The sequence below is a fragment of the Hyla sarda genome, chromosome 6 (assembly GCF_029499605.1).
Source record: "Hyla sarda isolate aHylSar1 chromosome 6, aHylSar1.hap1, whole genome shotgun sequence".
Lineage (NCBI taxonomy): Eukaryota > Metazoa > Chordata > Amphibia > Anura > Hylidae > Hyla > Hyla sarda.
Window position 1 is genome coordinate 127117904 of NC_079194.1, and position 16641 is coordinate 127134544.

Consider the following 16641-nt stretch of genomic DNA (forward strand, 5'->3'; position numbering starts at 1 on the left):
TGCCAAACTCCACTGGGAGCAGCTTATCTCCCAGTGAACAAAAGAATGATGAAGTCAACTGTTTCATCCATATCTTACTCTACATCATCTTTTGGGGAAAGTTAGGAAACCAAAATACACATTAGATGGTGGGCCAGTCCCGCCAAAATTAATGGGTTTGGCCTACATGACAAATGTGTATTAGGGCCTTTGTGTGTGTGTCTTATTGTATCACCCAATGTCTCTTCAACTTTAGGTCATGGACTGCTGCCCTTACAATCTCCTGTAAAATGTTTTGATACAACTTTGAATTTATTATTCCCTTAATAGTCGCAAGGTGACCAAGCCCTGAAGCAGCAAAGCAGCCCCAAGCCATGGTGTTCCCTCTACCATGCTTCAGAGTTGGGATAAGGAACGAGCATGTATTACCATTAGAGACGAACGAACTTAGTGATTCGATTCGTCATGAACTTCTCGGCTCGGCAGTTGCTGACTTTAGCCTGCGTAAATTAGTTCAGCTTTCAGGTGCTCTGGTGGGCTGGAAAAAGTGGATACAGTCCTAGGAGAGAGTCTCCTAGGACTGTATCCACCTTTTCCAGCCCACCGGAGCACCTGAAAGCTGAACTCATTTATGCAGGCTAAAGTCAGCAACTGCCGAGCCGAGAAGTTCGTGACGAATCGAATCACTGTAACTTCGCTCATCTCTAATGACCATCATTGGTTGTCACCCAGGATGTGCTACAAGCAAAAGACATCAAGAGAATCTGAATTTCTCACAGGACAAGGACTCGGGGTCTAATATTTCCAGGACAATTATCTTCTACTGAGAACAAAAAGAACCTGAAGGTGTAACAGAAAGAACTTTATTTCAAGTAAGAAACCACTGAAATATCTCCTCTCAGGCAGATTACACTGACAAATGTTTACATATCACAGTCCTAACAATGTAGTAGTGACATCATCCAACCCTGGCACCTCGGTGATGTCATTAATCTAACTGAACTGCAAAATCAACTTACATACAGGGGAATTCCACCTCTACAGAGACATGGCAGGAGGTGAGCTTGGAAATCTCCATGACCCTGGTACCCTGCCAATTCTCAAAACAACAGACTGCTGCACTTGCAGCCAGACTCTACCTCAGTGTTTCCCAACCAGGGTGCCTCCAGCTGTTGCAAAACTACAACTCTCTGCATGCCCGGACAGCCTTTGGCTGTCCGGGCATGCTGGGAGTTGTAGTTTTGCAACAGCTGGAGGCACCCTGGTTGGGAAACACTGCTCTACCTCTATGACATATTCAAAGATGAGTAATGCTGGAATGCCCCTTTAAGGTTTTAAACTATGAATAACTTAAGAAAACTATGAACCATTTAGATTTCTTTATAAATAAAGAACCAGGAAATAATACAGTGTAAGGACTCTGGCCATTGTTGTATTTATATTTCTGACACCATGGAAGTCCTTTACTCTGGTGCTGCAATTTTTTTTTTTATCCAACATCAAAAACTTGTCTAATGTTTGCAAGTTTTCTAAAGGCAAAATAAAACAGTTGGAAACAACACAGAGCATCCCCTTAAAAAACTCAAATGTAGGTCCTGGAGTCTCCTAAATTTTCAAAATTTTATCAATTGTGAAAGACAATATGGCCACCATTACTAGGTTTTTCTACATAACGGGTGTGCCAAGTTATGCAGTCATATGAAAGTGGGGTATCCTATTTCGTAGATGTTTTTGGGAGTGTGAAAAAGCAGTTCAGGAAGCTGGGAACAGCACAAGCTGTAATAGTGGCCATACTGGCACCCAGCTTTCCCATAAATCTAGGATACATGACAACTTGGCAGAAGATCACTTAAGGATTTAGAGCTACAGGGGAGTTTAGTGGGAAAACTGCACAACTTCATCTGGGTTGTTGGGTATTTTGGGGTTCAGCTCGGGGTGCTACTTGTGAGGAAACATTTCTTACTCTTCTTTGGCGGGTGAACTGGGGCTTAAGGGCTGATTCTCTTCTAGTCTCTCACTGGAGCAGTCAGAAAAGTCGAGGGTAGTTCTTTTCAGCAGGTAAACACCGGCATGCAGGCCGCCTATATTTACCCACACCGTATGCATCTTCCTCCACAGATGTCCAGCTTTGGCCAAGGCCTAAAGAAGAAATGTGGAATATTTAAAGAAGTAAATGTCCTTACAGTTATATATAATGAGCTATAATACACTACGGTATATATAATTCAAGCGCCAGTTCAATGCCAGTTTAAAGCATACCTCCACTGTTTTATCCCCTTTTTGATAAAAGACTATAGTGCAAATTTAATGCCAGAATAGCTTTACTGACCCATTCTCCCAGCCGCATATAACTCTGTAAACTTGCCACAAGGATAATTCCCAAATATAATGAATGTGTATGGATACAGAGAGGACATGGGAAGCTGTCTACAAAGACAGAGGGGACAAGGGAGGCTAAGTACAGAGATACAGTGACCCCCCCCCCCGACCTACGATGGCCCCGACATACGATCATTTCAACATACGATGGCCTCTCAGAGGCCATCACATGTTGAAGGCAGCATCAACATACGATGCTTTTGTATGTCGGGGCCATCGCATAAACGGCTATCCGGCAGCGCAGACTGCTTCAGCTGCCACCGGATAGCCATTTACGGTGCCCCGTGTGATCCGCTGACTATCACTTACCTGTCATCGGGGCTCCGGCGCGTCCTCTTCGGGATCCCCTGCATCGTCAGCGCTCTCCATCGTCGTCATCACGTCGCTGCGCACGCCGTCCCATCATCCAATAGGAGCGGTGTGCGTAACGACATGGCGGCGACGGAGAGCGAGGATTCCGGGGAAGCAGAGGCCTTGCCTGTCCCCCGGGGACGCGGAGACCGCGATGGAGGGAGACATCCAGGGCAGCGGTGACGGTCCGGAGCGGCGGGGACACGTGGGTATAACCTCCAATACCGGTGGTCTTCAACCTGTGGACCTCCAGATGTTGCAAAACTACAACTCCCAGCCAACGGCTGTCCGGGCATGCTGGGTGTTGTAGTTTTGCAACATCTGGTCCGCAGGTTGTAGACCACTGTCCTATACTTTACATTGCACGGATCCCTCAACATACGATGGTTTCAACAAACGATGGTCCATTTGGAAAGGATTACCATCGTATGTTGAGGGACCACTGTATAAGGGACAAGGAGGCTGTGTATGGAGTCAAGGGATGAGATAGGGTGTGAATGATGCTAGAGAGAATGCGAAAGGCTGAATATGGAGAAAGAGAAGACTGGAAGGCATATGTACCTTGATGAAGCATTTCCTGTCATGAGTGAGGAGAACGGCCCGTCCTGTTCCGGCCCGGCACACGCGACTCATCTCTCTGAGACAGGCCGGGTACAAGTCCCAGTTCTTCTTTTTTGATCCGATTCTGTGTGGATATAATAAAATTTGATGCAACCGCTGAAAGGAGACACTGGGTTCATCCAGCTCCTGAAGCTGCCTCTTACCTCTTCCCAAATGGCATGTCTGTGATTATAACGTCCACACTCCCACTCCTCAGAGGCAGATGAGAAATGTCCCAGTGAGTGGAGTCAATCGGAAGCCCTTGTGGGACACTGTGCAAACATAAAGCAAGAAAAGTGAAGCCATAGGAACCACTTATGGGGTTTTGTCCAGCCTTCATAAAAGTTAAAGGTTGTCCTCATCTGTGTTGTTGTGAAAAATTCTATAGAGCATTTTTCTAGTTATATCTGTTTCTGGTAAAGCTGCTATTATTCCAGCCCCCAGTTGTCACACAGTTCTCCTTATGAAGGACTAATCTGCACAGTTATGAAATAATACAGTGGTCCCTCAAGTTACAATATTAATTGGTTCTGGGACGACCATTGTATGTTGAAACCATTGTATGTTGAGACCATAACTCTATGGAAACCTGGTAATTGGTTCTGAAGCCACCAAAATGTCATCCAAAAATAGGAAAAAGTGAGGATTAAAGAAAAATAAGTAGATAACTAATATAGATAAAGCAAGTCCTTACATATAAAATAAAGATCTGCTGGGATCTGTAAATCACTGTCTATGTCAGTGTTTCCCAAGCAGGGAGCCTCCAGCTGTTGCAAAACTACAACTCTAAGCATGCCCGGACAGCCAAAGGCTGTCTGGGCATGCTGGGAGTTGTAGTTTTGCAACAGCTGGAGGCACCCTGCTTGGGAAACACGGGTCTATGTAGAGGACAGGAGCTTCTTCGGGGTCCTGTACAGTACACGCAATGTCCTAAAAAGTAACATGGAGCCGTCCTTACCTGGTGTTGAAAGGAGAAGGTAACCCTGTCACAGGTAAAGTGTACAGAACATGTAATACCTCCCTGTACTGTAGGGGGCGCTACCAGACATCAGTCAGTGCATACACTTCAGTAATACAGGTGTTTTACCAGTGAATGCCCATTCTGATTGGTCAGATCTTCCAGCCACTGACATGTTTCACAGATCTGGACCGTCTGTAGCATTGTATGCCGAGTCTGGTTTCAACTTACAATGGTTCAGAAAAGACCATTGCATGTTGAAACTATTGTATGTTGAGGCCATTGTAAGTTGAGGGATCACTGTACATGGGAAGGGGATGCATCTCTACATAACTAAGCAGAATTGCTACAGTATTTACTAGTCTGGGAAAACATGGTGACAGCTCAGGTGGGAGCAATAATGGTGAACCAGCTCTCCTATAAACAAAAAGAATACTCTTTGAGCATCTTCTCAGACTCAAGGAAATCCTTGCATTTAGGGCTTAATGTATAGACCATGTTGGGCAGTATTTAATGAGGCCTATGTATATCAGCACCACCACTGAAGATTTTTTATATGTACATTCTCTCCAGTATTTTTCTAATTTTTTTTCTTCTATAGAATAATTCATTTTGAATAGCTGCTAATATTTATCCCCTTAGTTACCTGTTCTCGTTCTGCTGCTTCCTCAGTAAGGAGCCGATGTTGCTGGCGGTTCTGTTCACTGCGTTCATGTTATTATCACCAGCAATGAAGAAGCAACCAGGCCACTCATTGACACCCTTTAGGGATATAACAAAATAACTTAGTACCCAAAAGGCAAACTTAAAAGGTCAAACATTTCAAAAGAAGTCGCTGTACCAGGACCAGTGATCATAAATAGCTAAAACTTAGCTTTTACAACAATTCTTACTAAAATAACAGTATTTGTTTTATCTATTTATGATCACAGGTCTTGGTACAGTGACCCCTGCAGGATATAAATTCAAAAGGGAAAAAAGGTGTTTCCCCATTGAGCAAGTTCCCTCCCACCTCTCCTCCTATTAGAGTGGCCACGTGAATGTAACATCGGGGTACTGATGATCTAATATCATTTTCTTCTGGTGTCTACCAATGGTCATAAACAGGAAGATAAAGGGACAAGTCAATACCCACAATAATACATCTTTAAATTGGCACTGTCATCAACTTTATTTTTTTATATGTTGTAGTACTTATGTACTACAACATATCTCTAATATACTTCCATTATTTTTTTTTTTTTTTTTCATGGTGAAATTTACGTTTAAAAACTGGCCACTAGGGGTCACCCTCCTAGTGGCCGGCTGCAGCATGGCGTGACGTCACGCCAGAAAAAGGACTGTTTTTGGCTGGGCAAAATCAGTCCTTTTTCTTTTCGGCTGCGCTCGTTCCCTGCCTGTCAATCAGACAGGCGGGAGCGAGCGCATTAAACGCCGGGGCTGCGCGCATTGGCTGGTTATAGTCGCGCGTAGCCCATTCATCCAAGCCCCCGACATGTACACTGCAGAATAAACACACTCTCTGTCCCGGGTCTCGGCAGGTGTCTGTCGCTATGCAGGCTACTCCTATACTCCTCCTCCCCGGGTATCACATGTACAGATAAACAGGCAGGAGGAGACCCCGGAGCAGCCTGCCATGCGATTGGCTGATCATCTATGCGTGCTCCCGACGTGAGCACAGCATAGATGAAGTGAGGGCGGAAGTCTTTGCCTAGCAGGCGTCAGTGACGTGACGCCTGCTGGGAAAGCCGGCTTCCGGGAGAGGAAAGAGCAGCAAGCAAGAAGACCAGAAGATGACCGCTATGTAAATCCCCCAAAAAAATTTTAAAGGCAGGGAGGGGGTTAGGGATAGATTACCTATAGGTAGGGATAGAGTTAAATAAATATGAGATGGTGGGAGCTACTCTTTAAACATATAACCCTTTTTCCTATTATTTCTTACTTCTAGCTCACTGATACATTGTAACAATTCCATCAGCTGTGTGGTAGTCTTAGGTCATGATCAGTTTCAATCTATGGATGTATACAATGTGTGTTTCTATATACTGACAACAACCTAACATCTATGTATTGAAATATGAAGTGATTAAACTTTAAAGGAGTACTCCAGAGAATGGAATAGGATAGGGGATAAGTGCCTAATCAAGGGGAGGGGTCCGACTGCTGGGACCCCCCGTGATCTCCTGTGCAGGGCCCGGCTACTTACCCGTTCTTAGAACACTGCGCCCTCACCTTCCTGGACAAGAGCAAGTGACGCAGTGATGTGCCGCCTCAGCTGATGATTGGCTGAGCAGGCCATCATTTGCTCTCATCCAGGAAGGTGGATGATGAAGCACACCAACGACTGGTAAGTAGCCGGGGCACTGTACAGGTGGCCTAGTGGTCAGACCCCCCCCCCCCCCCCCCCCACGATCAGACACTTATTCCCTATCCTGTAGGGGATAAGTATTCGATAAGTTCAGTTCCCTGGAGTACCAGCCAGGGACCCGCCGGTGATGGCCGACATGCGCAATCGCGCGGATGTCCGCCATTAACTTCTCAAATGCCATGATCAAGATCATGACACCTACAGGAGTGCGGTCACTAAAATGGATGATCGGATTGCCCACAGCGCTGCCGCGGGGATCCGATCATCCATAATGGCGGACGGAGGTCCCCTCACCTGCCTCCGTCCATCTCCCTGCGTCTTCTGCTCTGGTCTGAGATCGAGCAGACCAGAGCAGAAGATCTGCCGATAATACTGATCAGTGCTATGCCCTATGCATTGCACTGAACAGTATTAGCAATCAAAACATTGCAATAAATAGTCCCCTATGGGGACTATTACAGTGTAAAAATAAAAGTAAAAAATAAAAAATTTTGAAATCCCCTCCCCCAATAAAAATGTCAATTGTCCCTTTTTCCGCATTTTACCACCAAAAAGTGTAATTTTTTTCAAATAAAACATATTTGGTATCGCTGCGTGTGTAAATATCCGAACTATTAAAATATGTTAATTATCCCTTACGGTGAATGGCGTGAATGTAAAAAAAAAAAAAAATCAAAAATTGATGCTTTTCTTTCTATAACATTTTATTCATAAAAATGTATTAAACGTTTTATATATTCAAATGTGGTATCAATAAAAAGTACAGATCACGGCGCAAAAAATTAGCCCTCATACCGCCGCTTATACGGAAAAATAAAAAATTTTAGGTCAGCAAAAGAGGGATTTTAAACGCACTAATCTGGTTAAAAAGTTAGCGATTTTTTTAAAGCGGTACAATAATAGGAAAGTATGTAATCATGGGTATCATTTTAATCGTATTGACCCACAGAATAAAAAAAAAAAAACACGTCTATTTAACCGTAAAGTGTACAGTGTGAAAACGAAACCTTCCAAAATTTGCAAAACTGCGGTTTTCTTCTGAATTTCCCCACACAAATAGTATTTTTTTGGTTGCGCCATACATTTTATGATATGAGTTATGTCATTACAAAAGACAACTGGTTGCGCAAAAAACAAGCCCACATTATTAGTCTGTAGATGAAAATATAAAAGAGTTATGATTTTTAGAAGGCGAGGAGGAAAAAACGAAAACGTTAAAATAAAACTGTCTGAATCCTTAAGGCCCAAATGGGCTGAGTCCTTAAAGGGGTATTCCGCCCCTAGACATCTTATCCCCTATCCAAAGGATAGGGGATAAGATGTCAGATCACCGCGGTCCCACTGCTGGGGACCCCAGGATCGCCGCTGCGGCACTGCGCTATCATTACAGCACAGAGCGAGTTCGCTCTGCACGTAATGATGGGCGGTACAGGGGCCGGAGCATTGTTACGTCACGGCTCCGCCCCTCGTGATGTCACGCCCCGCCCCTTTCAATACAAGTCTATGGGAGGGGGCGTGGCGGTCGTCACGCCCCCTCCCATAGACTTGCATTAAGGGGACGGGCCGTGATGTCACGAGGGGCGGAGCCATGACGTCACGCTGCTCCGTCCCCCGTATCGCCCGTCATTACGTGCAGAGCGAACTCGCTCTGTGCTGTAATGATAGCGCGGTGCCGCAGCGGCGATCCCGGGGTCCCCAGCAGTGGGACCGCGGTGATCTGACATCTTATCCCCTATCCTTTGGATAGGGGATAAGATGTCTAGGGGCTGAATACCCCTTTAAGAGGTTAAATACATAAAACACTAGGCAGCTTCATTCTAGTTCACCTCTATAGGGATTGCCCCTGTTCCGCACATCGGATCAATTACGACATCTGATGGTTCCAGGTCACAGAGCCTTAAGAATAAAGAAAAAGGTGTTAAGGTTGTGGTACAAGCTACAGCCATTCCCTTAACCCCTTGTTTTACCCCTTGTTTTTCCTCCTCCCTTTAAAAACCATAACGCTTTCAATTTTGCACCTACAGACCCACATGAGGGCTTGTTTTTTGGCGTCACCAATTGTACTTTGTAATGATATCTCAAAATTTGCAGGGAATAAAAAAAAAAAAAAACTGTAGGGTGAAGTAAAAAAACAAAAACAAAAAAACAACAACACAATTTTACAACTTTTAGGGGCTTCCGTTTCTATGCAGTACACTTTTCGGTGAAAATGATCCCTTATCTTTATTTTGTAGGTCCATATGGTTACAAGGATACCCGAATATATATATATATATATATATATATATATATATAAAAATAAAATATGTGTTTTATTTTTAAAGTTTATTTTTAAATCTACCTGCACCAAAATTAGTATGCTAATTGATTTTAATTTTTTTGTATACAGGGCTATACGAGGGCTCATTTTCTGTGCTGTAGTCGTGGTCTGTAGTTTTTATTGGTACCATTTTTGTTTTGATGGGACTTTTTGATCGCTCTAATCTTTTTATGGTATATGAAGTGACCAAAAATGCGCAATTTAGGACTTTTTGTATTTTTTTTTTTTTTTTAACGTGTACGCCATCAACCATGCAATTTAATTAACATTATATTTTAAATAGTTAGGATATTTCCATTTGCGGCCGTACCATTTTTTTAAAAATTACATTATTATATTTAAAAAAATGGGAAAAGGGGGGTTATTCAAACCTTAATTAGATAAGGGGTTAATTTACTTTTATTAATTTTTTTTTTTTTACTTTTTTATTTCCCTTAGAGGGCTATGACATGCAATCTTGCGATTGCATACAATGTTCAATGCTTAACTTTGGCATTAATCTGTGTTATTGGTGCTCTGCTGCTCTAGCTTGTTATGGCTGGCAGGGACATCAGAGCACTGATCGGATAGCGAGGAGGCAGGTAAGGGCCCTCCCACGAGGCTGCTCGGGACCCGCGATTTCGCCGCGGATGTCACGATCAGCTCCGCTGAGCTATCAGCAAACGTTAGATCCCGCATTTAGACGCCACTATCAACTTTGATTGTGGCGTCTAAAGGGTTAATGCTGGGCACCGGCCGATTAGTGATGTCCGGCATTAACCGTGGGTCCTGGCTGCTGAAAGCATCCGGGACCCACTGGGTATGAAGCATGCTAAGCTCGTGAGCACACTTCAAACTTCGGTAACAGGATTAGTGCATACAGGTACAGCCTTGGTCCTTAAGAGGTTAAAATGTGATGATCTGTCATCAGACTGAAGCAGATCCCATAAAATCTGATAATCTGTCAACTAGCAGGTATAATTTATAGTGGTCAATAAAACCACAAAGGCATTTTTCTGAAGTAAGGGAACATTACTGTTGTTTTCAAACCACAATGATGAAACTGGAGAACACCTGAGCATCCCGTAAGCCAGAGTGGAGCGAAGTGTAGTTGGTCCAAAGTGGGTAATGTTTCTACGGTGCAGACTTTCCTCGGTCAGAGCAATTCCCACCAACATTTCATTATAGCTGATATTCAGAAGAACCTGGTGACAGATCACAGAGATGTGTATATATTTGTCTACAGACTTTTACACACATTTAAAGGGGCATTTAAAGGGGCATTCCAGCCAAATACATCTTATTCCCTATACATGGATAGGAGATAAGATGTCTAAGCGCTGGGGGCCTGCTGCTGGGACCCCCCGCGATCTCCTGCAGCACCTGGATTCTATGCGGGGGCTGCTTCCCCAGTCTCGGAAACTTCTGTCACACCATCACGCCCCCTCCCATAGACATGAATGGAGGGGGCGTAGTGTGACATCATGTCTCCATACCCGGAAACACAGAAGTTTCCGAGACTGGAGAAGCAGCCCTGCATAGAATGCAGGTGCTGCACGGAGATGGTGAGGGGTCCCAGCAGATTCCAGAATACCCTTTTAAGCATTACCCGAAATGGGAAAAACTCACCTCCACATCAAAGTTTGTCATATCTGCCTTCCACTGAAAGTGTTCCTGCACCGCTCCACCAAAGTCCCTGGCAGCATCATTGGATGTGAAGCTGTGTTTGTCTCCAGCCCGGTTGCAGGTCACGCGGAATTTGAGGACATTACTGACATCGGTGGAGGTGTCATTACTCTCTGTGCTGTCGTCACTTGTGTCCTCTGTGTGATTGTCAGTAGTTTTACACTCTTCCTGTCCTGAGGATGCCGCAGGAGACTCCTCTACATCTTTTGCTGCACTGTCTCCTGATGGCACCTCAGAACCTGATGCTGTTGCCTGCTTCTTCTCTTTGCTGCAGCCATTGGTTTTCTTTCTCTTCTTTTTCTTTTTTAGGTTATTGTTTAGTTCCCAGGTCCTTAATGCTTTTTCCCAGGACAGCTTTGCAGCCAGCTCCTGGAAATCCTGAAGTGCAGCTTCCTATAGGGACATAAAAGAATATTTAGAGTAAATGGTAATCGGACCCGAATAACCAGACATATATCACAAATCCTGTGGATAGGTGGTACATGCTGATAGTGGACCAACCCCTTTAAGATTGAAAATGAGTTAGTTACTGGAGGTTAAAGCATATTTGCAATTAATGACAGAAGGCTGAAATCCCCTATTTCATTTGTCTCAAGCTGCTGCTGTTCCTCCCCATACTTTAAACTTCAATATTGTGCACAGTTATGAACACCACGAGTCCAGGATTTTAGTGCAATTTTACCGCATGGTCAACTTAAAGAGGAACTCCGGTACAAAGTTTTCTTATCCCCCTATTCACAACCCCCTCCATGTATCTCTATGGGAAAGGCAGAGATACAGCACTTGTGTATCTTCTTTTCCATAGAGATACATGGAGGGTACGCATCTGCCACCGCTTTGTGCGGTGGTCTACATTAATCCATGCATGGAGTGGAGCTCGCTCCTTGCATAAGGGGAGAGTTGGGGTGCCGGGCAGGAGATCACAGGGGTCCCAGCAGATGGAGATAACAATGTATGCACCAGAGTTCTCCTTTAAGTTATGCCATTGTTACAGAAGACACATCTTTTATCCATGCCACATCCCCTTTGTAAAACTCTGTGAGAAAAGTGTCTAAAACACATAATAAATGTAGTGCACAGCTTGTTAAGCCATTTTTTGGGGTGCAAAATCTACCATAATTCTGGTGCATTTTCAACAGTAAATCTAGCCCACTTGTTTGAGACATCCCGGTGCTCCATCTACAGCAGCTGGAAATCACTGATCTACTGTATGCAGGCAGCTATTTGTTCTATCTGAACTGACCTTTACGTCCTTGAAAGGGAAATCTGTGAATTCTTGTACGACAACGAAGAGATTGTCAACCGACCTAAGTTGATGAACCTAAAAAAAACATTTAACAGCTTCAGGTTAAAGTGTCACCGCCATTTAAAAAAGACTTTTGGGATGTCATAGAGAGATGTCAAAAGTTTTGATTGGTTGGGGTCTAGAAGCTGAGACCCCCACCAATTGCTAAAATAAGTGGGAAGAAGCGCTTGACTGAGCGCTCTCTCTCCCTGCAGGAGACAAGCTTCACAGACTTTCTATAGAATCTGTGTCCTGCAGCAAAGAGGGAGATGAGAAAAGAAAATGTTTACCAAGTGCTTCTCCCAGTTCACTCTAGCAATCAATCTGGCTTTCAGCACCCAGACCCGACTGATCAAAATGCTGACACATCCCTCCGACATGTCAAATCTCTGAGGTGCACTTATCCTGTAGGTTCAGAGCCGCACCTGAGCCAATATGTCCACACTGATTTCAAAGTAGATTTTTCCACGGTCTTTGCTGATCTTGCAGGGACATCCAAGCTTCTCTTCTACTTCCGCAGCCGCTGTGAATTCAAACCCTGTAGGTACAGTGGCTCCAATAGTCACAAGGGAACTTTCGAGGGATGCTGCATTGCTGGGAGTAGGGTCATCCAGCATCACCTCTGTCAAGATGTCCGCCACAACTTCAACCTCAGACATACTGGCAGCTTAGATAACACACTGTATGGTAAAAAAAATCTCAAGTTATCGGATTACAAGAGTAACAGGCCCATCTTTATCACTATGTCACATGACGTATCCCTTCCAACCACCAAACTTGATATCTTTCCTATTCTAAATAAGACCACACTTATTACTTTGGAAATGTTGTGGTATCAGCAGTTGGGAGACCAGGATCATGGGATGTACATCCCACACCCCGTCAGACCTATTCATTTCAATGTGTTTGACTAAATTACTACATTTTGGCACATTTATGAACATATACTGTTCTTTTTATTTTTTATTTATTTTTTTGTGTGTTGTTTTTTTTGTAGGACTCAAAGCGTCCCTGTGAAAAACAAACAAACCTCTTGACATGTCCTGAGCACTCAGACCCCAGCCATGACGTGAACCTGCAGGGAGTATGTGCGTGGTACTCGCCTATTGTTCTTTGTCTTGCATTACAAATATGTCTAGATCAGTGGTCTCAAACTGTGGCCCTCCAGATGTTGCAAAACAGGACAGGAAATGCTGGGAGTTGAAGATTTGCAACATCTGGAGGGCCACAGTTTGAGACCACTGGTCTTCCCTGTCCAGGCATGCTGGAAATTGAAGTTTTGCAACATTTGGAGGGCCACAGTTTGAGACCACTGGTCTAGATCATGTGGCACAGAGCTGGGAGAGAATGCGTTAAGCGCGTAGTTCTCCCTGTTCGTTCACCTCTATGGTCTGGGGTCTAAACACACAGACCGATAAAAATGTTTTGATATGAATTTTAAGGTTAAGAAGTTATCTCCTATCCACAGGGGTGAGGGGTGTCCATCATCTGGGACAGAGGCTGGGATATACCTAGCTATCTGCGACGTGGATCGTCAGTCGCAGACGGACGTATCATGCCTACGGCATTTTGATATGGGGTAACTACACATGGATAATGGCTGGACATTTTTTGGACTATACTGTGGTTATGTGGACATCATAGAGGTTTTCTTTATCTAGGTGGCACTATTATCTGAACTCTTTATCTAATAATCTGGAGGGTCAAACAAGATCCTGGCGATTGGACAATTGTGGTCTGAAGTTATCTATAGTAAGGAAGCAACTATTTTCAGGTCTTTATTCCAGGGGGCCATTTACTAAGCCTATTTCCCCTTCTCTGTGGAGGAGCCCTTATCGTAGGGTCCTCACTTTATCAGTGATCTCGTTCTCTGCTACCTAGAGGTTGTTACATCAGTCGGAGGATATTCAAATGAAGCCACAAATAAACCTTGCTATCTCCTATCTGCATTCACGTGCTTTGTATTGTATTTATGCCTGCTGTTATGTATTATAACATATGTTATGTATAGTTCTAAATGTCCTTTCATATATTGTACATTGAGTTGTGCCTTTGTCCATGTGTTGCACGCTATTTATATATATTGTTCCTCCATATCTCGGTGCCTTTTAGGTATATATTTGTATACTGTTGTTGTCATCCCCTGATGAACCGTTGTATATCACAAGTTACACGGGGAAACGCGTTGGGATATACGGTTGTTCATCATAGGAGAGCCCCTCTTTTTCTTATGTATTGATACTAATTATACTATTGTCATTGGGTTTTTTACGAGGATTAAATAAAATTGTTAATTTTTAGCTACATGGTTTAATGTTACTCCATCATCTGGGACCCCCTACAATCTCAATCTTAGTCTTCCATCATGTGCGCACACCACCACTCCATTGATTCTTTATGGCAGCTGCCAGAGATAGCATAGTACAGCACCTGGCTATTTTTGGTTCTTGAGATCGTGGTGGGACCCCCTTTACAATCAGACAATTATAACACTTATCATTTTGGGGGTCTGAGTGTTCAGACCCCGAGCAATGACGTGAATAAGTCGGGAAAGGCAACCCTTCTTAATAAAATAATGCGCAGTCTACTAGTGACTATGCTCAGTTTGTTTCCTGAACGTATACGTATTGTCTGCAAGAGTCAAAACACAGTTTATGGCAGCGATTCTTAAACCAGGGTGCCTCCAGCTGTTGCAAAACTACAACTCCCAGCATGCCCGGACAGCCGAAGGCTGTCTGGGCATGCTGGGAGTTGTAGTTTTGCAACAGCTGGAGGCACCCTGGTTTAAGAAACACTGATCTATGGGTATGCTGCAACATATCTTTTTTGAAGGAATTCCAATATATACAGGCAATGCAGCACCAAATATCATGTGAATTCGGCCTAACCTGCACATACCTTCCTGCAGACATATAGGGGGAGATTTATAAAAACCTGTCCAGAGGAAAAATTGACCAGTTGGCCATAGCAACCAATCAGATGGCTTCTTTACTTTTATAAAAATGAAAGAAGCCATCCGATTGGTTGCTATTGGCAACTTTTCCTCTGCACAAGTTTTAATAAATCTCCCCCATAGGACCAATCAGAACTGGCCAATCAGAGAGCAGCTTACTAGAAAAGGCAAAATTGAAAGCTGCTCTGTGATTGGTTGCTATCGGCAACATGACCAGCGCTTCTGATAAGGAAGTCAGACAAACTCTAATCACGTGATGCGGTTCTCCGCGCGCACAGAGGTATAGAACTATAAGCGACTATATTCCCCATTTATAATACTAAAGTCTTTAGCGAAGGACTAGAAGTAAAAGCATGAAGTGCACCATCATCCCATTCACACAGCAGCCGGCTCACAGCGCAACCCCCCGGGGACACTGATCCCGGAGTCACCCGTCACCCTGCCCCCTCACAGTCACATCTCACATACAGCAACAGTAATGGGGATAACAGCCGTCTATTACCACACGTAGACTCCGCCTGACCGCTCAACGTGCGAACTAGGGTGCAGACATGACACCCATCGATGATTCGGCGATCTGCTTTCGGACTGGGGAGAACAGATACAGTCGATGAAGAAGCGTTGGGACTCTAGATGGCGCTGTTTGCTATCCTATATTATTAGTGTACACTTGCAAGATGAGGACACTAGGTGGCGCTGAGTTCTTTACTGTCCAGCACCATCCACCCAGTGCTGAGAAGTAGTGTGGTCCTCGTGATGTCCTCACTGCTGCCTCATCCCCGAAACCTATGACCTTTACCATATTATTGTCCGGTGACAGTGAGTCTGCGTATCTAAGCCCATCATGTTTAATCCTGTCTGCTAAACCGCTGTAACCAAGTTTATCACGTGTGACATTGTATGCTGAGATGCTGTTTCTAAGCCTATCGTGTGATACTGACTGCTGAGATGCTGTTTCTAAGCCTATCGTGTGATACTGTCTGCTGAGATGCTGTATCTAAGCCTATCATGTGTGATACTGTCTGCTGAGATGCTGTATCTAAGCCTATCGTGTGATACTGTCTGCTGAGATGCTGTATCTAAGCCTATCATGTGTGATACTGTCTGCTGAGATGCTGTATCTAAGCCTATCGTGTGATACTGTCTGCTGAGATGCTGTATCTAAGCCTATCGTGTGATACTGTCTGCTGAGATGCTGTTTCTAAGCTTATCGTGTGATACTGTCTGCTGAGATGCTGTATCTAAGCCTATCATGTGTGAAACTGTCTGCTGAGATCCTGTTGCTAAGCCTATTGTGTGATACTGTCTGCTGAGATGCTGTATCTAAGCCTATCATGTGTGATACTGTCTGCTGAGATGCTGTTTCTAAGCCTATCGTGTGATACTGTCTGCTGAGATGCTGTATCTAAGCCTATCGTGTGTGATATTGTATGCTGAGATGCTGTATCTAAGCCTATCGTGTGTGATACTGTATGCTGAGATGCTGTTTCTAAGCCTATCGTGTGATACTGACTGCTGAGATGCTGTTTCTAAGCCTATCGTGTGATACTGTCTGCTGAGATGCTGTATCTAAGCCTATCATGTGTGATACTGTCTGCTGAGATGCTGTATCTAAGCCTATCGTGTGATACTGTCTGCTGAGATGCTGTATCTAAGCCTATCATGTGTGATACTGTCTGCTGAGATGCTGTATCTAAGCCTATCGTGTGATACTGTCTGCTGAGATGCTGTATCTAAGCCTATCGTGTGATACTGTCTGCTGAGATGCTGTTTCTAAGCCTAT

At 44.1% G+C, this 16641-nt stretch overlaps 1 protein-coding gene across 4 annotated transcripts; it reads right to left on the reverse strand.

Annotated features, from left to right (window-relative positions):
* Positions 1–1399: 1399 nt before the first annotated feature.
* On the reverse strand, positions 1400–15653 carry THUMPD3 (THUMP domain containing 3). Of its 4 annotated transcripts, none has more exons than XM_056524981.1 (10): positions 15361–15653; positions 12331–12585; positions 11864–11941; positions 10564–11013; positions 10009–10139; positions 8462–8531; positions 4914–5029; positions 3474–3581; positions 3271–3394; positions 1400–2118 (listed from the first exon to the last, which is right to left on the reverse strand). In XM_056524981.1, exons 2-10 carry the CDS (start codon positions 12562–12564, stop codon positions 1939–1941), a joined length of 1491 nt encoding a protein of 496 aa, XP_056380956.1. In that variant the 5' UTR covers positions 12565–12585; positions 15361–15653; the 3' UTR covers positions 1400–1938. The 4 variants fall into 4 exon arrangements, with proteins under 4 accessions (XP_056380956.1, XP_056380959.1, XP_056380957.1 ...); XM_056524984.1 differs by lacking the exon at positions 15361–15653 and adding an exon at positions 15223–15325; XM_056524982.1 differs by lacking the exon at positions 15361–15653 and adding an exon at positions 14804–14938.
* Between the last annotated feature and the right edge of the window lie 988 nt (positions 15654–16641).